Source organism: Gavialis gangeticus, unplaced genomic scaffold (assembly GCF_001723915.1).
Source record: "Gavialis gangeticus isolate Ggan-Ray unplaced genomic scaffold, GavGan_comp1, whole genome shotgun sequence".
In the NCBI taxonomy this organism is placed as follows: Eukaryota; Metazoa; Chordata; order Crocodylia; family Gavialidae; genus Gavialis; species Gavialis gangeticus.
Genome location: NW_017729000.1, coordinates 19,590,315 through 19,615,610, shown reverse-complemented (window position 1 = coordinate 19,615,610; position 25,296 = coordinate 19,590,315). Strand labels below are relative to the sequence as shown.

The 25,296-nt window shown below is 42.5% G+C and overlaps 1 protein-coding gene and 1 long non-coding RNA gene across 4 annotated transcripts in view; one reads left to right on the top strand and one right to left on the bottom strand.

Annotated features, from left to right (window-relative positions):
- The window catches only part of LOC109290012, a 169,951-nt gene that overhangs the window by 61,587 nt on the left and 83,068 nt on the right, over positions 1-25,296 (bottom strand). The gene's annotated exons all lie outside the window — the stretch shown is intronic.
- Positions 1-25,296, top strand: part of PPP2R2B (protein phosphatase 2 regulatory subunit Bbeta) — a 354,176-nt gene that overhangs the window by 314,539 nt on the left and 14,341 nt on the right. For all 3 annotated transcript variants that reach the window (XM_019506382.1, XM_019506383.1, XM_019506384.1), the window contains 2 exons: positions 12,756-12,933; positions 20,405-20,569. In XM_019506382.1, the coding sequence (XP_019361927.1) occupies positions 12,756-12,933; positions 20,405-20,569 (343 nt within the window). The remainder of the gene's footprint in view (positions 1-12,755; positions 12,934-20,404; positions 20,570-25,296) is intronic.

The window sequence follows — 25,296 nt, the reverse complement described above, 5'->3', positions numbered from 1 at the left end:
ATTGCTTCTCACTCCCACCCTTGTGGGTGGAAGGGCCTGGCCCAGTCAGCAGGCAGCTTCTGGGCAGGGCTGCTGCTGCCACTGCTGCAGCCACTGGGGGACCTGCTCAGCTTCCCCAGCATCCCTCTCACTCTGGGCAGCAGGTGGGGAAGTGGTGGGGGCAGAGGGGGAGCGGCAGCTGGGCAGGAGTGCAGAGTGTGGGGCTGGCGGCAGCACGGAGCTTGCACCCAGGGGGGCGGCGGGAGCACGAAGCTGTGGTGGGCAGATTGTGGGTGTGAGGGAAGGTGGGGAGGTGTGGGGAACACCCCACACCCTTCCTCCACAGTGCACTCAGCCCGTCAGCGGCAGCAGGAGCACCAGCAGGTGGCAGGCACTTGTGCCCAGCACAGGTGCTGCCGCCCAGCGGTGCGTAGCTCCAGCCACCGCTGCACGTGAGGACAAGAAGCGCAGCCCAGCCAGGCTGCCTCTGTCGCACAGCATTCCCCATATGCAAATCCAGTTCTTACACTCGCGGCGCACAGAAAGGAAGCTCCTGGAGCCCGCTGCCTTCCCCACGCCATCGCGCAGATCCCGGGACTTGGTGAGGAAGTAAGGTCTAGGGCTCCCCTCCACTTCCAGCAGAGTCCCAGAACCTGTGCAGCAGGGGCGGAGAAGGCAGTGGGCTTCAGTGTGTACAGCTTTCCTTCCATGCTGAGCAAGTGCAAGAGCTGCACATGGGAACCCCAGCAATAGAGGCATCCTACCCGGGCTGTGCTCCTCCCTCCTGTGTGCAGCACCGGCTGGAGCCATGAGGCACCGGGCAGCAGCACCTGCGTCACGCATGAGCACCTGCCACTGGCTGGTGCTCCTGCTGCCGCCAATGGGGGCTGTGCACACCAAGGGGGAGGGCATGGGGTGTCCCCACACCCTGCCACAATCCCTCACACCCCACAAAAGCCACACACCCACACCCCACTCCCACAGACCTCCCTCAAATGCACATCTCCAACATACCCTATTGCCCCCCACACCCCCCCACATCCCACCATACACGCACACAAACCCCGTCATTCACACCTCACCACCCCAACCACACCCCAGACCCCCACACACAATATACAAGACTAAGACTTTATTTTTGAGTTATTATGGAAGCATCTCTATATACACTTTGTAAACACAAGTCATGACAAATATTTTTGTATTAAAATTAAAATATGTTATAGTAGGTGTTTGACTTTGGGTTTTTTTTATAGTAGGTGTTTGATTTTGGGTTTTTTCTCATTCCAGGATGGCAACCCCCCTCCCTCCCCAAAGGAGTATTTCTGGGGGGCAATGAGAGGGACTTCTGGTGGCAAAGGTCAGGGGTTAGGGATGGGACTTTTGGTCCCAAGATGGCAACCAGGGGGGCGGGGCAGCTTTCACAGGGCGAGGCTACCCATGTGGCCCTCAACAGCTCACCAAAACTTGTTAAGTAGTCCTCCAGCTGAAATAATCACCCCCGCACAGGCACATCCCAACCTGGCTACCTCTTCTCTGTCTTTAATAAAGCACAGTTAAGCCCAAAGAGTGCAGTGCTGGCATGCAGGCTGCCTCTTTGGGGAAAGGGGTCCTGGCTCCTTTTCTCAACTGTTGTGCAAGCTGTGTCATTGGGGATGAATTTTAGAGCTAAAGGAAGCAAACCTCAGTGTCTGTAAGCATCAAAGTGCCAAAGGCCCTGACACCTCCAGGCCTAGAAGCCCTTGCCCCATTACAAACAGTATTTCTGAGTGGCAGGAGATGGTCTGTGTGGCAATACCTTCCCCAGCGGGAGAGACCCTCTGGGCCCTGCTCGGAGCAGTCATTTCATTCTGTGTGAGTTGCATTTTTGCTCACACCATTCTACTGCTGTTTCCTTATCAAAATCCCTTCTTCTCTTCCCTACTCCCCCTCCCCAGAACAAAATGGTAGCATAGATATAATGGAGCAATAACAAAAGGGAAATAACCCTTTTCTACCCCATTCAGGAACAACCACAGTGAACTCTGACTAAAAGCAAGAGGGGAGCTTTTGGAGCCTGCATGCGGCATGCAAACAGTGTGCCAGTCTGCCTACCTCTTTTTTTCTACTACCCCCTCCTGCTCTCCACCCCATTGTGTTGTATTATGCTGCCGCGGGGATGGAGAGCTTGGCCGTGTTACGGGAAGCTGGATCTTAGCAAGCAATGAAATATTGCTTTATTTTTCTTCCCAGCCAGTTCTGATTCCATTAGCTGTGGGTGTGCTCTGAATATCTGCATGTGTGCTGGTGCTGGAGCAATTCAGTGTGCCAAGAGTCTGCTCTATAGTGAAACAGTAATTGAAAAGCTCAACAGGACTCCTGCTGGCAGGTCTGTCAAGAAGCGCTAAGCACATTCATTAAAGCAAATGCACTCCCTCCTCTGCTCGGCAGCGTCAGCCTTACCATCTTTATTGTGCACGCCACTACTGTGGCTACAGTCTGATAAAGAGCAAAGAACATATCAAAAGACTTGCATCTATCATCCAGGCTCAGGTGGCCAGTTTGCAGAAATGAAAACAGGTTGCATTAGAATACCTGTATCTGAATACCTACTGGGCACTGGTCACAAGTCTGAATACGAAAGAATTGTGAAGCTTCAGCATTAAACTTCACAACATCCATCTGGAACAGATAAGACTCTATATGCCCATTTTATAGATGGAGAAACAGAAGCAGAGAGATTATCTGACATGCCCAAGGTCAGGAAGTGAGTCAGTAGCAGAGCAGTTTAGATCTCCTTGCATCTTTGTTTTTGCTACTTTTATTTCAGAGCTTTTAAATATTACTGTGTAAGTTGAGCTACTGAGATACTAGTTTCTATTGTCTTCCCCCTGTGCCTTTTTTGTTTTACCCAGTTTGCATAAGAGACCATGGATGTTTCTCTTCTGGTCAGTGATAAGCTCCCGATGATAGACAGTATGTGACAGTATGACATCAAAAAAGGCCAATCAGGTCATTCACATCTGTTTAAGACAGTCTGTACTCTAGTGTGTTCACTGCTTTGTACCTCTTTTGGGGACCATATTTTTCAAGCTGTTAAGGACACTGAATTGTTAATCTTTGTCCAGTTCAGACTCAGCACTCTCTGATCCAGCAGCCAGCCTCAGAAAGCCTTTCCAGCTTATGATAGGATCAGGCCATGGATGTTTATTCATCCCACAAACGAATGGGCCTAGATGATGGACTTTGTGGCCCTTGTGATGGACCTTAATATGGACAAGCTCTTGTTCCCTTAGCAGAATTCCAAAACCTGCTCATCTTTTTGCTGCTTATCCACAGCTATGAGCCATAGCCCCTTGGGCAGCCTAACATTAATAGTTTAGTGCAGCACAGGCTCACTGTTCCCTAGCAAACATATAGCTGTTTGATGTACTAGAATGTTTCTGCACTTGCATATAATTGTATGAAAAAATCATCAGTAATAAATGATAAAAGAAATAGCATTAGTGTAAATGTAATGTTTAGAGGGGATGGAAATGTCTAGGGAAAACATGGAGCTGGCAGAATTATAGATTACATGCACTGGTAATTAGATAGTAAGTTTATCTTCATGCAGGAAGGTATTTTCTCTCACTTCATGAAAAAAGCCCAATAAGACAAAGTCAGAGAGAGCATGAAATTGTAAGTCTGCCATGAAAACAGTCTTTGATGCATATTCTGCCTGCAAAATATTAATCTCCAGCCATCATTGGCAGTTATGTGCGCTGCTGACAGCAAATAACCTGCCTTGGAGAATTAAAAAATAAAACTCTAAAATAAAATCTAGAGAGAAACTTAGCTGATGGAATATGCTTAGCACCTCACAAGATTTGGCCTCAAAGAACTAGTGCTGATGTTTTGCAGTTATAACCAGATTATGTTTTTCCTTGTTAAATAAAAGGCCTAGTCTGGACTTCAGCTGCTGTAATTTCACTGCGTGAAATTCTGCCCTCATGTATAGACTCATGTTTCACTGTAGTACTGGTATTTTTTATATTTGGCTGCTAGCAATGGGAGTGAACAAATTCTGCTCTAAGTAACACAGATGCAAAACTGAAGTAATCCACTAAACTAATAGATATATTTAATTTTCCTGGTATGATTAGCTACAGGGTTTGTCTGTGTGGGAGCTACACCCACACAACTAAGTGCAGAATGTATCCCACTATAATTATTAAAAATGGGATTTCAGATCTCTAAGACTTTCATCATCATCATCATTTCCTACAGAAGTGCTATTATATGTACAACATGGGCTGCAGTGAGAGGTGTTGGACTGCAGTGCCTGAAATATTCCAGTATTCCCTTGCTCTTATGTGTAATAACGGCATTTTTTCAGCTTGGATATTTAGGTTTCCTAACAATTGACCAGGCTGTTATTAGCAGGGATCCTGGCTTTCTCTGTTTAACAATCCCAAATTCTCTGATTAAAAAATCTAAAATCCGTGTTTTTCCACAATTAAAATGAAATGTGTATGTGTGTGTGTCAGCTGAATACAATGTTTATTGATATATTTACAATTTTAAAACAATTTGGAAGCCTACTCGTGCTTCAATCATTATAATACATTTTAAATACCTATATATTTTGGCATTTGATTTGGGGTTTTTTATCATAGAAAATCAGAGCTCTCGCTGCCCCCTTTGCTCAGCCGGACATAGGTCCTGCTTTGGCTGTCCCCCCTGATGCTTTGTGGTGCTGAGCAGCCCTGAAATGCTGGTGCTGCTCCCAACCTTCAGCCCCCACCCCAAGCTGTGCTGCCACCTCTTACTCCCAACCTGCAGCCCCCCATCTCTGCTGGTGCCCCTCACTCCTGACCCTCAGCCTCCTGGCTTTGCCAGTGCTCCTCACTCCCAGCCCTGCTGGTGCCCTTCACTCCTGACCTGCAGACTCACCCCTCCCCCTATCCACCCCACCAGCTCTCCTCACTCCCAGCCTACAGCCCCCTGCCCTCCCCTGGCCCTGCTGGAAGGGACCCGCAGCTGCCCATTCCCTGACCCATGGGTGCCAGCCAGTGCTGTGGCTAGAGTGGAGCAGAGCCCCCCTGGCGCTTGTGAATGCAGTTTTCTGCAATGAAGCCTGAGTTTGCTTCCTTGATATACCTGGGATATTAGGGGGATGGGAGGCAGGTGTGGTGTTTGTGTAAAGGTAGATGCTTCAATTTTAAGAAAGTCTGAAGAAGCTTTCCTGAAGACCTTGACAAAAAGTGACACACATCAAACCAGTTTTGGAAAATGACAACCTCTTTATGAATGAACTGTGCAACACCTCCAAGAGATGTATATATACCACAAGGATGCAGAACTGAGTATATGCCAGGGTTCACTCCCATGCTAGCAGCCAAATACAAAAAATATCAGCAAATGTTTCAAAGAGATCCTTTCTCAGAAGACACTACTGCAGCAGAGACAGCCCTAACTAACAAGATCTGTTTTGGAGAATGGACATCTTTATGTAAAACTGTGCAAGATCTGGAGCCACTGGAGACAACAACAAAACAGCCTCCTGCAGGGTAGTGTGTTAGCACCAGTCCTTTTTATCAGATATACCAATGACCAACTCATACAACAGAGTAATAGGAGGAGCTTAATATATGCTGATATTCTGTGCATCATGCCGCAAGAGAAGGACTTTGCTGCTGTCGAGAACACACTAATATGTACACTGCACAACCTCTCAGATTACAACAGTAAGAACCAGCTTTGTGCCAAACCAGCTAGGACACAGGTCACAGCTTTTCACCTATGCCATAGACAAGCCAAATGGAAATTAAACACCACCTTGGATGGAGTCCCAGTGACTAATCATCCGAACCCTGTGTACTTGGGGGCTGCACTGACTGGAACAGTTACCGTCAAAGCAAGCATAAAGATGGAAAGTCAGCACCTCTAACAACATACTTCAAAAGTTGGTCATGTCAGAGTGGAGCAAACCCAGCTACATTATGAACCACTGGTATTGCCTTGTGTTACTCCACTGCTGAGTATGCATGTCCAGTATGGGAACAATCAATTCATGCCAAGAAACTAGACCTAGTTCTAAATGACAGCTATCATGAAGTAACAGGATGTCTGAAGTCAACACCAAAGGGTAGCCTGTATTTCCTGGCTGGCATTGAACCACTTGGTATCAGAAAAAAAGTAGCGAGCCAAAAAGAAAGAACACGGCAGACAGAATGGGGTCCAGAAGAAGTAACTAAATGGCTTAAAACACAAAAAAGTTTTGTGACCAGTTTTGATCTATTGGACATGATGGCTGACAGGGCTTGACTGAGATTACGGAAGGAAAGATTATGCGCAATCAGATGCTTTGAAATGGATCTGGAACACTAGGAGGACCTTCCCAGAGCAGTTGATCTAGACTTGCCAACATGGTGATGCCTGACTCACCTACACACGCAAACTAAGAGATCAAAAACAAACATGATCAAATGGGGCTACTCCAATGACACAAATATACACAAGTGTGGTGAAGTGCAGACTATGAAGCACCCTCTCATTTGCTGACTTCTTGATAAGGCTTGTAAGAAGTAGGACCTCACTGCAGCAATGGAAAGAGCCGTCACTTGTGCACCATTCTGGAAATTCATCTATTTTATGACAAGGACACAAGAAGAATTGCAGTTTTACAAATCTGTACTCAGGGCTATCAGACCTTTTGCAAGTTGCTTAATTTTTTGAACCCTGAGTACCGTGCAGGTATACAACCAGAGACAAACCAGCAGGTCACCACTGCAATTTTGGATTTGCTACCATAAAGCAACTAGGCTGCTCATGACTTTTAAGTCTTGTAAATAATTGATTTCCAGTTCAGAGGCAGATTTGAACATTGCCCACAAAAAGCAGTTTACTCAAATATGACTGCATTTAAGGAAAGCAGTTACTTCTACCAAATGCACTTAAGAAGCAAGGCAAGCTATTGTATCTCTAACATATTAAATAATTGTGAGGGAAAACAGAGCAGGGCATGGCGAACCAGAACACCTGGGGCCTACTCCCAGCTCTGACACTGACATACTGTCCAACTTGGCACAAGTTGCTGTGTCCCTCTCTGTCTCAGTTTTTCCATCTATAAATGGAAAGAATGATCCAGTACCTTCCTTGCTGGAGTATTTTTTTAGTGTCATTATATCCAGTAGAACCTGGATAATTTTCAGGAATACATTTCTTATCTTTCTGCAAAGAGCGGGGTTTGTAAAGTAATTTGGACTACATAGAGCCACAGTAAACATCCGTGTGGGATCACTGATGCGTTCCAGATGTTTGCTGCAATTTTTATTTCAAAAGCTGCTTCTTCTCCAGTTAGATGCCTAGGACTGCTGAGGTATTCCAGAGAGGCACTGATCAGAGATATGGCACCCTTTGAAGTAAAAGTCACAGTAAACAGCTGAGTGGCCCATCCTGAAAATTAAGGGGGTTGAGAATCATCCAAATATAACTGATCCAGGTTCTACTCTATTTGAAGATCACTGATTTGCTGCTGCTGTTAAAGTCTGATTTTCTTTTAATGACATTTTTAGATTACTTGTCACAAACTCAGAAGCTGAGGGACCTCAAACCCGTTGTACACATTTGTTTATCATTCCAACCTATACAAAGCTTGGTGATGCCTGAGTGAAAGACAAAAGAATAATCGCCATTAGCTTATTTGCAGCAAGACAGAGCTGCAGCATGTGGACTATAACCAGAATCAGGAAGCCAAAAAGCTCTCCAGTTGAAGGCTTTTCACTTGAGTTACCCATGGAGCCATGCACATATCTCACCATTTTAGTTCCACCTATAGTCAGCTGATTCATCTTCATTGCAGAATTTCTTGGTGGGGGAAACTTCATTATGAAGTTTCAAAGGAGCACGGCCCCTGGCAATCCAAGATGAGGGGGCAGTCCAATATTAATTTCTGTAGTTGTTTAGTAACATTAGGCCTAGGTTCCACACATCCCTAATTTCAGTGGACTTTATTTATTTAACACCCAAATTCTGTAAGTTCTACAGAGTTCAGGTGTTGCTGAAAATTACTTGCATTGGAGATGCAGAATCCTGACTTGAAGTTTTCAGAACAAGTTCAGTTAAGCAGAAGGAGGGAATCCTGCAGCATTTGAATTATGCTAGATTGATAATTGTTTTAGGTCATTAATTTCTAACCTTTGCCACACATTAGTTATCACCAACCCCATTCCCATATGTGTGAATGAGTATGTAAGTGAACAAACTTCACCCTTATTTTTTAAGATTGCAACCACAAAAGGAGAAGACTAATTACAAGAGAAATTATAACAGAAATTGCACTAGCAATAAAATGAAAAAATAGTGTTCCTGACACATTTGTGAGACATGGAAGGGTTTGCTTTTTATAAATTGTGAACTTGGTCCCAAAGAGCATAAGACTGACATAATAGTCATTGTGTATTTGAAAAAAAATGCATGCTGGCCTTTTTTGTTTGTGAGAGTTCATGTAAAATCACATGACTCCAGAAGCTGGGTCATACATCTAAACATGGGAGGATTGAGAAAGATGATGTTATAAGTGGAAGCAAATTCAGTAGAGCAGCATTAGTCTGAATTTAAATATAGAAACAAATTCTGCCCCACTAAGCTCTTCTCTAGCAGGAGAAGGTAGTATGTTGTGACAGTCAGCATAACACATAATAAAAGGAAGAAACCTGATGATAACCAGAGAATAATAGTTATGTTTATTGGATTAACTCTGCCATGATCTTTTTGATTAAAGGCAGAATCTGGAGGAAAGAAAAGTAATTCTCAAGTATGAAAAGAGGCCAAGGCTGGGCTGGGTCTCTTGTTTTTTGAACCATATCTGCCACTGAACCATGGCAGAAATGAATTTTACAGCTCACAGGAGGATTAGTGCTTCATTAATTCGGGAAAGGGGAAGACTTTGCAAAGCAAGGAGAACAGACTTGAGCATCATATGCATATCAGACGGGTGCAATAGCCTCTGAATTGCAAGAGGGGTCCTTCTTTAAAATCAAAAAGAAAAATTAAGACATATATTTTTAAAGATGAAAAATGACTGACATTCTCCTTCCCGAAAACAGAAAGTAATTTAATTTGTTAGCAGTTTATTTTATTTGACAGCCTTTGTATGTACTTGATTCGGTTTGTTACACTGAATTACCCTTTAATAATGGGTATATATAATACCAGATACTGCCCTGCAGGTTAGTTCAGTAATTGAATAGGGAATGCATTTAGAAGTCTTCTGTATTGTTCAAGATTGTCAGGACACTGCAAGTAGAAGTGGTCTGGGTTAGATAGAGGCTAACACAAGGGCAATTAGCTATTAGAAATTTTTTTTAAAGCTTTTTTTAATTGCTGTCAAATGACCAGACATTTTTTTAGGCATTTTCATTTAACAGTTGCTAAGCGCTGTAATTCTAAGTTCGTTGCCTTCTACCTTAAATTTCTAGTGGTTACGATTCAGCATAGCAGATCTTTGGAGTATGCAAGGTAGTTTGTAGTAGTAATACAATAGACCATAGGGGTTTTTTTGTCTCCATTTGTTGTATGTTAAGCAGAATTGTAATGAGGAGGTCTGTGAAACTGGAATAGTCTCCCAAGGGAAGCATCTGCAGCTATGTAGCTTGAGACCTTTTAAACCTTGACTAGATGGAGGACTGGAAAATATATAGCAGAGAACAAACCAGTACTGGCCAGGGGACAGACTACAGGCAGAAGTCATTTTTTACTTAACGATTGACTTCTTTTACTTAGGCTTCCCAAGCCAAATGGTTTGCTTCCTTCCCTGACCTCCTTTCTACAGGAGAACTAGAATTGCTTTCATTTTCACAAAATCCAAGGATCTTCTTTTCATTGCTTCATCTCTGTATGATAATGAAAGGAATCAAGCTTTTGTTTTCAGAGGAATATATGAACGCAAGTGATGATGAAAAGAGAAAAAAAACCTTTTCCCCTTGTGCTAAATATTCTCAGTACAAATTCCAAGTAACTTAAATGCTCTGCAGTCAAAATGAGCAAGAAAATGGGACTGTTTGATGAAATCACCTGCATTTCTTTTCTTTGGGAATCTCTGAACACATACAAATGTTCCTACCTCCAATGGTTGTTTGTTTCTATCTCTTTCCCCCCTTCCCTTTCTAAGCATAGCTGCCTATAACAACAGCATCAGAGCTGTGGCCCATAAATACAACTGTATTAAGAAAAATATATGTATTTGGTTTGGATTGTGTTTCTTGAGCCACGTGTAATTTTTAAAGCAACGTGGTTGAATTGCTTTGTTGCGATGAGAGAGGTATATCCTATCTTGCTATCACCTGCTGCTACCCCTGTTGGAGCCCCAAGAACCCCACTCACTTTGGTTGTCTATTGCACTGCAGAGGAAGGAGGAGAGCAAATACTAGATATCACCATTGCCGGACTCTGGCAGCTTAAGGGGAGTAGAAAAAAGACTGGACATACCACACCTTTATGCCAGCGTAATTTTCATTGGCTTTGAACATAAACTGGGATCCAGGGTAGACAGACAACCAGCTTGCAGTAGAGACTTGTATTAGTTGAAGACAAATGTTAACTGTACCATTAGTAAGCACCTTCTCTCACGAAAACTAATTTGTTTACAGAAAGCTTTTCTATACAAATAAGTTAATTACATTGAGTAACTCAGTCCACATTTGGAGCTGTAGAGAATAACCACTATGCTTAAACAGATTTGTTTGTTCTACCAGCACCAATTGTTGCAGACATTAGCATGGGCTTTGGAGATGTCAATGAAGATGGGGTTAGAGAATGTAGTATAACAATCTAGAAATAGCTTTATTGCATATCAGAATTATGGTGAATTAAATCTTATACCAAAACCTTTACATGCTGGTATTTATTTTGTTTCTAGAAAGTCCTGGTGTAACACTTGAACCCTTCACCTATGCAAGCCATCATGTTTCTGACAGTCTGAATGACAGCCTGCTTCCTGCAGTCTCTGAGCAAAATGCTAGACCATGTCCCCAGATGGCTGAGCAAAGTCCTTCAACAGCAAATGATGCATCATTGAATATGTCAGGCTGAATTAGAAAGCAGGCTCATCACATTAAGCTCAGGCTCTGAGCTGGCAGTTCCTATGTTCTAGTGTCACTTGATCCTGGCAGTCATACCCCCATCCCCACCTCAGCAGCCATGTGAAATCTCTTTGGGCAGTATACAGCTAATACACACAGTAACGAAGTAGCTTGAGGGAACAGTTTATTGGCAAAAGGAAGCATAGGCTAACACCTTTCTACTGTATTAAGTTGCCTTAAGAGTGTTGTGGCTGATAATATTACTTATGCTTTTCTTTGCATACAGTTTTTGACTGCATCAGTTCATTCACTGATGACTTGCATGAGGTCCAGTTGATAAATGTAAAAGAAAAACTGCATGTCACAGTTTCTTTTTTCCTGTATCATCTTCTACTTTATAGTTTCTATGTTTTTCTCTCTTATTGTCTCGAATTCCATTTTTTTAATATGAAGAGATAAAAATCAATACTGACTGAGGTGTCCCTGTTAAAAATCATTGGCTTGATAGCAGACAGTAAAGAAATTGCTGAATGGAAGTGATTGAGAAAACTATAGTCATGTTCTCTCTTTTTTGGCTTTTTACATATTTGGATTTAACACGAATAAACGGTGCTTGCATTTAGGACATTCAATGTAAACCCAAGTATAAACATTTATCTCTAAAATACCATTCTGGTATATGAACCTGGATGTGGACACAGGACTCCATTCGTGTAGATCTGACAAAAGGGTCTTACTGCATAGCCTTAAATAGGCTGTTCAGAGTAATGCAGTATAGCAGTTAGTTCTGAAAAAGAGCAGGCTTTTCTTTTGTTTTCTCTAGGGTGTTTCAGAAACTAAGAACAAAATGGCTGTATGTCTGCGACAAAGTAGAAAAGTACACAACAGCAATGAACGCTGATAACAGCACTGTTGAATGCACCCATTGATTACAACTATATGTAGAAAAGTGATGTGGTCCAGTAAATGATCACTGCCCACAAAATAGTTTTATTTTGCAATTGCCGTTAGTTCTGAAATGCCCTCATAAATCAGAACCTTTTAATGTCTTATTACAAGAGCCCTGTGAATTAAATCAATATTGTCTCTTTTTTAGTAAATAGGAAAACTGAGGCAGAAATTGTATGAGAAGCCAAAGAGGGACTCCTGGCCAGAGTGGCAGTGGGATAAAGGGTAGTAGGTCTTTTTTATTGGATTACTCAAACCTGACCCGACCAATTTCTGCTTTCTGAAAATAAAGAATTTCTACATTTGGTTTACTTTCTACTGCTCAGTGTCCTGGCTGCAATATGTATACTAACTTATAAAATTACTGAGGTCTGAATTAATTTGTAGGGCACGATCAAATCCATTGGGACTAAAAACTGCCAGCAAAGGGTTAGTGAGTATCAGCTGAGATGGTGATGTTAGCGATACATGCAACTATCAAATGAGAACTGGACTAAGACCACCGACCTATTTTACACAGTGCATCAAACAGTCACAGGACGAACTACTGCTGTGAAACTGTACTGATCTAGGTCAGATTCAAGCCTTGAGCCTGAGGCAAAAGCTAATTCATGTCATGTCCCCTATACGTGGCCAGCGCTTTAAATGAACTAAACTGGGCTTTCATTTGTTTATAGGGGCCTGAGTACATTGATATGCACGTTGCAATGAACTCTTTAATTCTGAGATTTTTTTTTTAAATCTTAACACCCTGTTTTTCCTTTTTTTCCCTTGCCTTGCCAGGTACCTGTGCTGAGGCCCATGGATCTAATGGTGGAGGCCACCCCCAGAAGAGTGTTTGCCAATGCACACACATATCACATCAACTCCATATCCGTAAATAGTGACTATGAAACCTACATGTCAGCTGATGACCTGAGGATAAACTTATGGAACTTTGAAATCACCAATCAAAGTTTTAGTATCCTTTGATTCATGCAACTGGTGGAATCATTGTCTAATCAGAAGAGGTTCATGCAGAACCGAGGCTCATCTGAATCTTGAGCTTGCATCTTTTTTAAAGAGGGTTTGTATTTGATATTCTGACATTTGAATTAGAATTTTTTTCTTATTTAACCAGTAATCAAATATTATGCTATTTGTTCCTGACTGCATGTAAATAAATCAAGTACTGACATCTTTACGCAGGGATTCTTTACTTATTCTGGCAAAATTTCCAAATGAAGTCATGGATGTTTTGCCTGAAGGACTAACTAAAAGTTGGGAAAAGTATTCAGGATTTATGCTTTTAATCTACCACGTGCTCTTAATTATTTTAGTTCTATTTTTATTACTGCTGATTACCCTGTTTCCTGTCAGTAGGTGCTTACTTGCAGTCACTAAAGCAGGAACACAGCAAGAAGATTAACAGCTAAATGGAATAAGTGTATCTTGCAACATACCATGAATAAAGCTAGGTTTATATTCTGAGATGTTTCCCAGTAAAGAGACTTCCAAAAGCAGACACGTTCTTTGCTTCAGTGGGAACTCTAGCAGTGTGGGGCTGATCATGCACGGAGTAAGGAGTTCAGGGTTTGGTCCTATAAAACACATGCATCAAAGCTGTGTTTCCTTACACACTAACTCATGTTCTGACTGGTGCTATGCCTTAGATATGATTTCTATTGTTTTCTTAAGTGATTTGGAATCCTTCCAAAAGGAATAAGCCACAGGAATGACAGTGAGGGGACAGGGAAGTGGCCACAAAGGTAGAAAGGACAGTTAAGTGGGGGAAAGAAGACTAACGAGTAGGGTCAGGGTTAGGATCAGATGGGCAAATCTGAGAACCACAGAGGGCCAGCCTTTGTGGTAACTGGGATTCCTGAGCAAAGCCCACCAAAGCAAGTAATTAGTGAGAGAGGGCCAATACAACCCAACCATCCACAAATCACAACAGATGGAAAACGCGGTGGCAGCCATGGATCAACAGGAAAATAGGGCAAAACTTCACCCACAAGCTGCCCCATGCTAGTATGCATCAGGTTTAGTGGTGAGAAAAGGTAATGCAACTTCCATAATGACTTGCCTTCCGAACTCGCATGCATAGGTCAGTGCTGTGGGGTGGTATTTCTGGTCTTTACAGCCTTTAAAATGCTATGAGATTTTTGGAGAAAGCTGCTACGTAAGTATCAGGCTTTACTATTCATGGTGTATTATGGTTATAACTTATAATTTGAGTATTCCAGTCTGGCTAGTGTTTAAAATCTTTGCGAAGAAAAACTAGATCATGACTGCTGAAACTTTTCCTTTCCCTTTCTATTTCTGTTGCTCTTGTTGCGGATGCAAATATGTTACCATAGCAGCTAGAGTGTTGGCACTGATAAGCTTTGTCTTATGCCTTCTTTTTTAATTTTTTTTTCTTTACCCATTATACCGAATCTTCCAATTCCAAGAGCCAAAAGATTGAACACAGCTCAGCTGCGCATCATTACAAGTTGATGTGTTCCAGCTTGGGTGACATGTTGTTGAATTTTGCCTGCAGGGTCTAAGAGGAGGAGGGGAATTTCTTTAGGTGATTTAGGAGATGGATGCCTTGTGGTAAACAAGGAGAGAAAAATATGAATAGTGTGGTTTCCATTATAGATTGCAGAGGTGTGACAGCCTGCCAGTCACAGTCACATAAATGAGAATGTGCCAGTCACCCTTATAACAGCCACATCGGGAATAATAAACAATGGGGGCATTAATAATCACTGATGTTTAGATGGTGTTTTCCACTAAGAAATCGCTAAAGCACTCAGTAAACTTCTTTCCAGCAGGGGAGCAATCCAGAAACCATAGAAATGCAGCCACCCTGGAGTGGATGGTGGTGGTATTTGAACAGCAGGCTGTAACTGTCCACAGTTGTTTCATAGATTTGTAGTTGGTAGGGTCGGAAGGGACCTTTTAGATCTTCTAGTCTGACCCCCTTCCCTGGGCAGGAGAGAAAACCTGGCTCAAATGACCCCAGCCAGGTAAACGTTGAGCCTCCTCTTAAAGACCCCCAGGGTTGGAGCTATCACCACTTCCCTTGGAAGTTGGTTCCAGGTCCTAGCTGCCCTGACTGTGAAGTAGTTAGTGCCTTCTAATGTCTAGTCTAAACCTATTCTCTAACAACTTGTGGCTGTTATTCCTTGTTACTCCAGGAGGCGCTTGGGGGAACAAGGTCTCTCCCAAACCCCACTGGTCCCCCCTAGTAAGTTTATAGACTGCCACCAGGCCCCCCCTCAGCCTTCTCTTGTGGAGGCTGAACAAGTTCAGGTCCCGTAGCCTCTCCTCGTAGAGCCTGCCCTGCTGTCCCCTGACCATGTGGGAGGCCCTCCTCTGGACCCTCTCCATGCTGTCCACATCCCTTCTGAAGTGCGGTGCCCAGAACCGGACGCAGTACTCCAGCTGTGGCCTGACCAGGAAAGAGTGTGAAGAAGTCCATATTCAGTCAGAACATCAGGACTTTAGATGGACAACTATCTACTTCCTTCTCATCTGAATTTTGTCAAGATACTAGTGCTGATAACTACTGTTGATAAAAGTGCTATGAGGAAAGTCATGGTCACAACCCACCTGGACTTCAGTTTAAGTTCCTGAGGAAATCTGGGGCTTAGGACATCAGCAGAAGGCATACTGCTGCTCTGTTGTGTTCCCAAGCCTTCTGCCAGGGGATTGTATGAACTTAGATATGTCAAACTGGCATATCATAAATGAAGGAGTCCTTCTGATACATCAGGGAGCATTTATACATGTCAGCATTTGACAAATCCTATCCAGTCCCCCTGAAAGCAGCTTCCCAGCATTCTCCCTGATCACAGTGTTTTGGATGCGTGGACGTCTAGTTAGCTTCACGTCCTTATTTCTGAAATCATCTTCAGAGATAGTGCTTAGTCATGGAGCTGACACTTCTAGGAGAGGAGAGAAGAGCAACTGCAATATTGGGGGGCAGGGTAGGGCATTTGCTTTTTTCTCACTTAAAACCAGCTCCCTAAAGAATGATGTTTTGTGGCCTTAGATTATTATTTGAAAAACTCTGATGCAACTGCAGCTCAGCCCACATCTTCCCCCTTAACTCTAACTTGTACATTTGAAGTTGAGTCCACAGGCGAATGTATTTTCCTGCTATGGCATATGAGCTGGTACTTGTTATAACTAATTTCCTTTTTTTTAACTTAACTACTGTTTTGTTTTGTTTTTTCAAGCAAACACCAAGTAATTGCCTAATGCTGGATGTGAAAATAAGTTGCTTTAAGCACCCAAAATGAAATTTGGAAGTTTTGCTAGTGACTTCCATGGAGTTAGGATTTTACCTTCACTGTTTGAAGGGACGTGCCTCATTGCATAGTTTACAGATGTCATAAATTTCTTATTAATGGGATTTTTACACTGAGTTGAAGGCTCAGTTCTGCATTATGCAGTTCTGTCTATGTTCCTTAATGTATCCTCTAGCTTCAGTGGGGATATCCCAGGAACGTGGAACACAAAAGTAGCCTTAAGGACCAGAGACATTTTATAGACAGCTATTTATAATGGAGGCAGTTAGCCATGTTAGTCAGGCAAAAGGTAGAGCACGGTGGCACCTTAGGTGCTAACTGGTGCAAGGAGGCATGAGCTTACATAAGCAAAAAGGTATTTTGTCAGATGTCATTTATAATAGAGAATATTTTCTAGATTAGTAGACAATTCTAAGGAAGTCTGCACCTGGGGGGCAAGAATCATCAGCACTCCTATAGACTGGGAGGGACCATTCTAAGCAGCACAGCTGCCGAAAGGGACCTCGGAGTCATAATTGAGGTGGTGTTGTCCCCTTTCTTAGAAATATTCAAAAGGAGATTGGACAGACGCCTGGCTGGGGCCATCTGACCCCAGCACTCTTTCCTGCCTAGGGCAGGGGGTCGGACTCAATGATCTAATAGGTTCCGACCCTAATAACTATGAAACTATTGCATTTCCCAATTAATTTACACTACCTTAACTGAAATCAGAGTCTGGACCAATGACTTCAGATTATTATTTTGATTTTGTGCAAACTGAGGTTCTTGCTGGCTTTGCCAGTCTCCTCTGTCCCTTACACCACTCTGTAATATTTTGCTTGCCTGCAGATTTCAAGGGTCAGACTTTTTTCAAGCCATATCTATGTGATAAATTTCCCAGACTACAGAGCGGTATCCTCAAGCATGTCATGGTGGTCTGAGCAGACTGCCTCCTAAACCTCCATGGTCCAGCCATGTCCTAACAGTGCCATAAGATTTCTAACTGTCACAGTCACTCAGAAGTGCTAGCAAGCTCACCCAAAGCACCATGCAAACATGGCAGTCTAGGAGGTACGTGAGGACACGGCTTAGGAGCACAGTAAGTTTATCCTGTAGGCATGGCCTGGCCCAGCCTCCATGGATTTCAGTTTGGCCCCAAGCATTTTAAAACAATTCTTTTAGTAAAGCTGATTTCTCAGTAAATATTGCCTGTTGGAGATACCATTGAGAACTTAATGCAAGTTCTTAAAGAATGTAGAAATTGTTCATTAGTTAAAAGAAAAGACAGATGCATCATGTGAAAAGCTCCTGCTCAGCAAAGTGCACTGCAGTTTAATTAGGTTTAAAAACCTTCAGAGGTAATAGCAGGCCTTTGATGTCTGGAGACCTAAGCTCAAGTCTTACTTAAGTTGCAAGTAAAAATGAGTTTGGGGGCTTTGTTCCAGTTCTGATTGTGTGCACACTGCAAAACCATTGCACAATTTGACATGATTTGAAGTCTCTGCTTGGCAAAGGCCCAAAGCTGTAATAGCAAGTTTTTACTGCAGGTCAGAACTGAGAGATGTTGGCAAAGTTGTGTGAGGGTCCAGAGGTGTAATAACACGATGCATTTCTCTATCACTTTTCATTTTAGACTATCAAGGTGCATTACAGATGTTAATAAATCTACCCTCAGAGCAGTCTGTGAGGAAGCCAAGTAAGTGTTACTAGCCCTGTACTGCAATGTAGTATAGTAGGTAGGATGCTGGTTTGAGCTACGTTACAAACTCTATAGCTGACATACAGAGGGACTGTGGGCAACTTACCTCACACCTCTACTACATCTCTGCCTCAGTAGCCCTATCTGCAGCATGAAAATAAAGCTGTTTGCCTTTGTGAAGTACAGTGAGATGCATACATGAGCCACTCTGGCTAAAAACAAGGTGTTTTTATTTTACAGGGGAGGAAACTGAGGCACAACGATTAAGAAATGTCCCCATGCTACTCAAAATGCAAATAATAGCAACACAAGAAGTCTGTAGATGAGCTCAGAATGCCCTTTGAACACAAACCCTCCTTCATGCCAAAAAGCATACGAAGAGGTGAGGAACTGAAGGGCAGAACTGATGCACCAGCAGAGCTAAGAGCTGGGCACTGTGTATGACTGTATATAGCTTTACCCAACTACATCATTTTCTCATCTGCAGGCAAAGATATCCTCTCTTTCGCACCGCCACCCTGTACTGCAGTGGGGAAAGGACTTCTCTTGCTGTCAGTTAAGCTATCCCCACAGGACTGAGAAGTTCAGATTTTCCCCCCAGCTCCTCCCTTTCTCTGGAAATTGCTGTGAACAGCAGGACCTTAATTTGCTCTCCATGGTGTGATGAAAGTAATGGTGCTGTCTTTTCCCCATGTACAGTCAGTAAATTGTCCCATGCAGGGTGTTCTGATAGGACTGGGAAATCTAAACCTTCCTACCACCCATGACCACTAGCACTGTGTTAGGGCTGGACTGCTAGACACAATCAAAAGTTCATATCTACCACTAGGAATTTGTGCAGACATGGGTCCTTTCTGGCTCCCTTATGCTTGCAGGTCTAACTAATTTTTTTAATGTCAACCTAAATCTCAGGATGACTTTGTTTTCAATCCAGGATTTTTTTTTGAACCTGCACTTGAAAAATGTTCCTGTTACAAAGGCATCAATGGCCTGTTGTGTTTGTTGTTTTGTGTTGTTTTTTTGTGCGGGTGGGGGTGGGAGAGGAGTTGTTCCATTGTTATTTCACATGGGGTTATTTTCCAGTGACTGTAATAAAAGATATTTATTCTGGCCCATGGCAAATTTGTCAAGAGTGGAGTCTTGTGATTCTTTGGACAAAGAGGGTACTAAGCTGTGTGTTACAAGCAGCTGCGGTTGCTAGGTAAATAGATACTGTGACAAAAGATGGGATTTTCTTGAGCACGTTAGTTTATTTTGGTCTGTATGTTAACACTGATCTCACTCAAACTATGGGAAGTGAAATTTGACATCTCTCAATACCATTGTTCAGATTAAATTCAACAAAGAGATATAGTCTGAGATTTTTAAAGAAAGCTAAAAGAATTTGGTGCCCTAATTCTGCTGAATTTCAAAGAGATTTGGTCATCTGACTCCCTTAGGCTATTTTGAAAATCCCAGCCATAGTTCCCTGTCTGCTATATTCAGGAATAGCATGCATCTCTTGAGAGTAGGGCTTTTGGACAGTGGTTTCTCATTGCCTTCTGAATACTTGTCAGAGGACTGGGAAATGCAAGCACTGGTAAATTTTGACCGTGTATGAATCATTTAATTCATATGCTGTCATCAAGGCATACAACACTAAAATGTGCCAGCCAAAACAACCGAGTCCTTGCCCCAAGCAGCTTATGTGAAAAGCCATCAGCAGGTACCGTATGTACAACAATACACACTACAGAACACACACAACTCAGAATAGCTGGTAAATGGTGACAACGTAAGGAGGGCACGCTACTCATCCAAGCAGTCAAAGTGCTTCTTGCCTGACAATGCAGAGGCAGCATGTTCCACAGGTTAGATCAGTGCTGATCTGGGTTCTACCCTGGCCTTGTCACCTCACCTCTCTAAACCTCTGTTTTGCTATCTAAAAAGGGCTTTGTGAAACCCACAAAAATAGGGATTCTCATATGAACGATACTGTTCTGTTAGCTATGTAAAGGGCTGCTTATTTGTATACAGTCTGCAAAAACAGACATCTAAGAATGGCTAGTGCAAGGACCAGGTAAGTTCCTGATGATGGATGTGAATACAAGTCGCTTTAAGCACCCAAGATGAAATTTGGAAGTTTTGCCATTGACTTGCATGGAGTTAGGATTTTACCTCAACTGTTTAAAGGGATCTGCCTCGTTGAATAGCTTGGACATCTGAATATCCCCTAGAGAGCTAGAACACAGGGCTTTGATAAGAGATCCTGATGCAGAACCTTATTGCTCAGGATTAAGAACAGAAGAGTTTTGAACATTGCCTTTGTACTCACCAGTACAAACCAGGGCAGCTGAAAAATTGCTTTCCAAAGCAAAGTGACCCAGTTAAGCACTGCATGATAACGAAAGCCAGAGGTGATTAATAACCACTAGGGCTGCATGTTGAGAGTACTTGTCCATGCTGTTTGCTTTTCCTTGACTTGCCTGTGTCAGATATTGTTGATATAAAGCCAGCCAACATGGAGGAGCTAACGGAGGTGATCACAGCAGCAGAATTCCATCCGCACCACTGCAACACCTTTGTCTACAGCAGCAGCAAAGGAACAATAAGACTGTGTGACATGCGGGCATCTGCCTTGTGTGACAGACACTCCAAATGTGAGTACTTCTGCACTTCACCAGGGCTGAGGAATGGAGGTGTTTAGTGATGGGATGTGAATCAAGAAAGGAGAAATCTGATTACAGGATTCAATCTCAACTGCATACAAAGCTTGAGAGTCAGAGTCACCTAAAGCTCATTATGGAAAAAAAAAAAAGAAAAGAAAATCAAACAAAACCCAACAAAGGGAATTGAAATTTGGATAAATATGAATCAGATGGTTCTATACAAGATCAGCCCTTAAGATTCCGACTGGAGTTTTGCTGGGAAGCGTTTGCATGTGGGGGTTTTGTCTTAAATCAGACAGGTCAAACATACTGCCTGTGGGCCACATCTGGACTGCAGAGCTGAGTCATCCAGCCCACAGTCTTGATAAGGGCTTTCCCCCAGCAGCAGCCAAGTGCCTGGGAAGGACCCAGGGTGCTGGAGCGCCAGCAGTCTTGCAGCTTGTTTCTGGGGTGGCAACCAAGCTTCCATAATGCCTATTTCCTGTGGTGCTGCTGGGACTCCAGGCCATTGCTTTGCCTGGGTGCTTTTGCCTGCAGTTGGCAGCCAATCCGATGAGAGCCATGGCACTAGTCCCAGCACCATTGCAGGAAGAAACTTGGCATTGCAGCTTGTTTCCATGGCTGCAGCCAAGCACACAAGCATGACCCATAATGCTGGAGCCCCAGCAGCACCATGGGAAGAAGCCCAGCACTGCAACCTGTTCTTGCAGTAGCAGCCAAGCCCCAGGATGCTGGGCCTCTTCCTACCAGGTCCTGAACTGGCTGGAGTGGGCACTGTGCACTGCATCTGAAATGGGGGAAGGATGGGGGCTCCATAGGCATGATCCAGCCTCTGAGGCTGGCCCTGCACCATTCTTCTGGCCTGCGGACTGGTCCCACACCATACTTCTGGCCTGATGAGTTTGACACCGCTGTCTTAGATCATTACAAAATACAAAATTAAATTGCAGAACTCAGATTCTTATGTGCCTTCCAAAAATCCAGGAGCATTCCTATACAGGCTCAAGGTCAGGTCTGCCTATATTCTGATATTGTTTTTCATTAGTCAAAAATCAGGTATGACTATTTCATTGGTCCATGCAACACTTTCATCTTTCTTTACCTCTCTAATGAGTGGGTTTTTTTGTCATGGTTGATAAATGGACTAGAAAAAATAAAATCCAGATTTCACTCCAACATTGGATCATCTTGCTCCAGCATCACGCAAGTCCTTGGTAGGCCTGTGAGCAGGAAGATAACTTTACTGGGTGCATCTACACATGCAAAGCTATAAACTCCAGAGCAATTTATGCCAGAGTAAACAGCTCCTGGGCACAGCAGCAATTTGGGCTATCTTATGCCAGAGTGACTTATTTTACTGCGCCATAATAATGGTGCATGTATAGATAGTGATGCTTTACTGTGGAGCTAATTAGTGCACTTCATGGTAAACTACATGTGTAGATGCACCCAGTGGAATCCAGTGCTGCATATCTGGGCACTAGTAAGGGTATGGATAATAGGTTGTAAGAAGCTATTTGTGAAAATTTTATATTGGAGCATCAAAATTATCATGTGATGACTAGAAAACCCATTTACCAAGGAATATAGGAATTGCTATACTGGTTCAGACCACTTGTCCAACTAGTCCAATATCCTGTCACTGAAAGTGGCTGAAAATTCAGAAGTTGGGGGAAAAACCTTTTAGTGGACAACTTGGAACATGCAGACCAGGTATAAAATTGGTTCCTAACCTTTTTTGGGGTAATTATGCCCTGAGGCATAAGGATTTATATATCTCATCCTTATTTCACCTTCACTACAGCTGACCAAATTATGAGTTGCCAATGATGTATCCAGCTAATTTGTCCCACTTCTTTCTCTTCATTGATCATTTACAAGCAGGAAGTGACTATTAAGAAGGGATTTGTTCACAACCATTCAATGAATAATTTGTGAGAAACAGATATATCCAATAGTTGGTTCACAGATGGGTTATTATAAGTATTGTCATTTGTGTAGTGATACTGCTTGGAGGCCAGGATCCCACCATAAGAGGCATAATACATTGAATGTAGACTAAAAAATATGAGCCTTGACCAAAAAAGGTTACAGTTAAGACAAGGACAGCAAGATATAATGCATACCAGGGTTTGTTAGGCCTGCCATATGAGCAGTCACTTAAGCTGCATGGTTTTCTCTTGCCCAATTCCAGCTGTGGTTCTCTGCAAGTGTCAGCAGTTTTTCATTACTGCTGTTTATGCAAAGTGCATTCCAAAATGGCCAGGAAAGCACTTCTGGTGCAAATGCTCTCCAAGTATTATCTGGCTACTGTCAAGAATGTTTTTGCCTTTTTTTGCTTTCCATCACTAATTCTGCAATTAAAAGTTTGCTAAATGGGATGTTTGCAAACATGAAAATATAGGAGGTCACAAGCATTTATGAAACTGGTTGGCATAGTTTTTTCACAAGAATCTTTCCAAGTATATTTTTCATACTTTTCTAATCTTTATTATATGTTATAGAACCAAGATGTGGTGCCATCTTTTTTATTAACAGGATTCAGAGAGATTTCAAGACGTGATTCTCCACCTGTGATACCCCTCCCCAAAAAAACTAGGCTTGAATCTTAGGTTCAAGTATAACATGGCAAAGTATACATGACTAGCATAGGATTCAGCAAGTACTGCAGTGCCAGGGGTGCTTCTGAAGAAATATTGAAGAGAAGTCCTACAGGCTAGCATATGGTGGCTGTTCAAATGGAACTTGCTTCCTGTGGCACTACCTGCTCTAACCCAGCTTGGTTACATTTCTTCTTTCAGTAGAATTGATGTCCCATGGTATTATGCATGCTATTGGAAAATTCATAATATCCACCATATTTTCCTACACAGTTACTTGTGAGTAGAATTTACCACTTCGCAGAGCACCTTAGATTTACGCATTAGTCCTTTTTGTTCACATAGCCCAATGGTTGTTCTGATTGTTCATGAAATACTTGCAAGAGGTTATCTGAACCCAGCAACACTTGTGTTACAGATTATTACTTTTAGAAGATAACATAAAATAGGATAAGACCTAAGTGTTACTAGTGAAATACAAGCATATTACAGGTGGGCTCCAGTTAGAACTTGGAATCCAAACCTCTTTGAAAATCCAGTTTTAAACCAGCTGTCTCTATGGATTGGTTCCATATCTGAAGGGACCTATTTTCCTGTAATATAGATCCTGTTCCAAATCAGAACAGCCAACCCATCTTTGGAGATTTTAGGTCCATACCTTACAAGAATTACATATAAGATATCCAGCATGCATGATGTTGCAATATTGCAAGAACAAATTTGGCACTACTGAATCCTAACGCTAATAATCTAGATCTAGGCAGCACTTCCTCATCTCATTTCAGGTTCTTATCTCCTTGAGCTAATGGGAAATGAGGCACAGACAAATGCTTTTGATCTTCCAAGAGTGTAATTATAGCTTGACATCCACACAGTATTGCTAGGTTAAAAGCAAAGTAGATTAGGAGGAACACTGTCTATTTCCATATGGAAAGATTAAGATTTTGAACGGCAGTTTTTCCCTAAGTTCCACAGTTTCTTTCCAGTTTCTTGCTACTCAGCAGCAACAACTCTCAGCTGAGATTCATAATACAATTAAGCAGCAAACAAAATACATTTTCCTGACATTTTCAGTGTCAGAAACCTGTATTTGGTATTTCCCTTTGTTCAGCTACTGGTATGTCCTTTTAGTCTGCGGTGAACATACAAACCAACAGCAAAAACAAGTTCAATTTGACCTCTCCCTTGACATTTCATATTGATTTTCCTCTATCCTTCAGAAGCATCGGCCTTCAGTCAATTGCAGTTCAGCCGATGTGTGATTTGGAATGGGGACAGTTCATCAAAGTTCAAAATGAAAAGCAACGTTGGCTTTTGAAGATGAATTCTCTAAAGGAGATATTTAATGACCGCCAGTGTTTAATCAAAGTGCAGAAGATATCACTGCACATCTAAATCATGTCTATTAACCTTGCATATATGTTTGTGGCATGGCAGCTTGCTGCCTGGAATCAGCTTTTACATAGGTACTTCTATTATTAAAATGTGCTTGGCCTTTGTATTTGATGCTCTGTTAAGCCTTAAGCTCCACTATTTGCATGTCACTTCCAGCAACGCTGCGATTGATACACTAGATTATAAAGAAGAGCATAATACTTTTCATTTATATAAAACCTACTATCCAGTGGTTTCAAAAGGCACTAAAGGTGCATCTACACATGCATTAATGTGCTTTAGTTAATGAACATTAAATCTAGTACCTGCATTGTGAGGTTCTAGGGAAACACACATTAGCCTGTCTGAATGCACATTAAGTAGAGCATGGAACATTTTTACATGTGGTCCGGGACGTGGTGCTGGATGCTTTAATTAGTGAGCCATGCTAATTAAAAGTGCCCACATGTCATGTGTATCAGCATCCCTGCACTGAACAGATGGCAGCAGGGTGATTTGAATTAAAGCTCATTGAACGTGTTTTATTTCAAAGTGTCCTGCCATTTTTTCAGCGCAGGGGCGCACAAGGACCCTGACGCATGTAACGCTGAAAGCTGCTGCAGCACATTAATTTCTATGCTCCGACTCCAATGTGTTGGAGTCAGCTCCCCACACGTCTGTAAGAGCCCATGGTTTTTAAGTGACAATGCACATTAGCTTATTTCAATGCACAATCATTAAAAA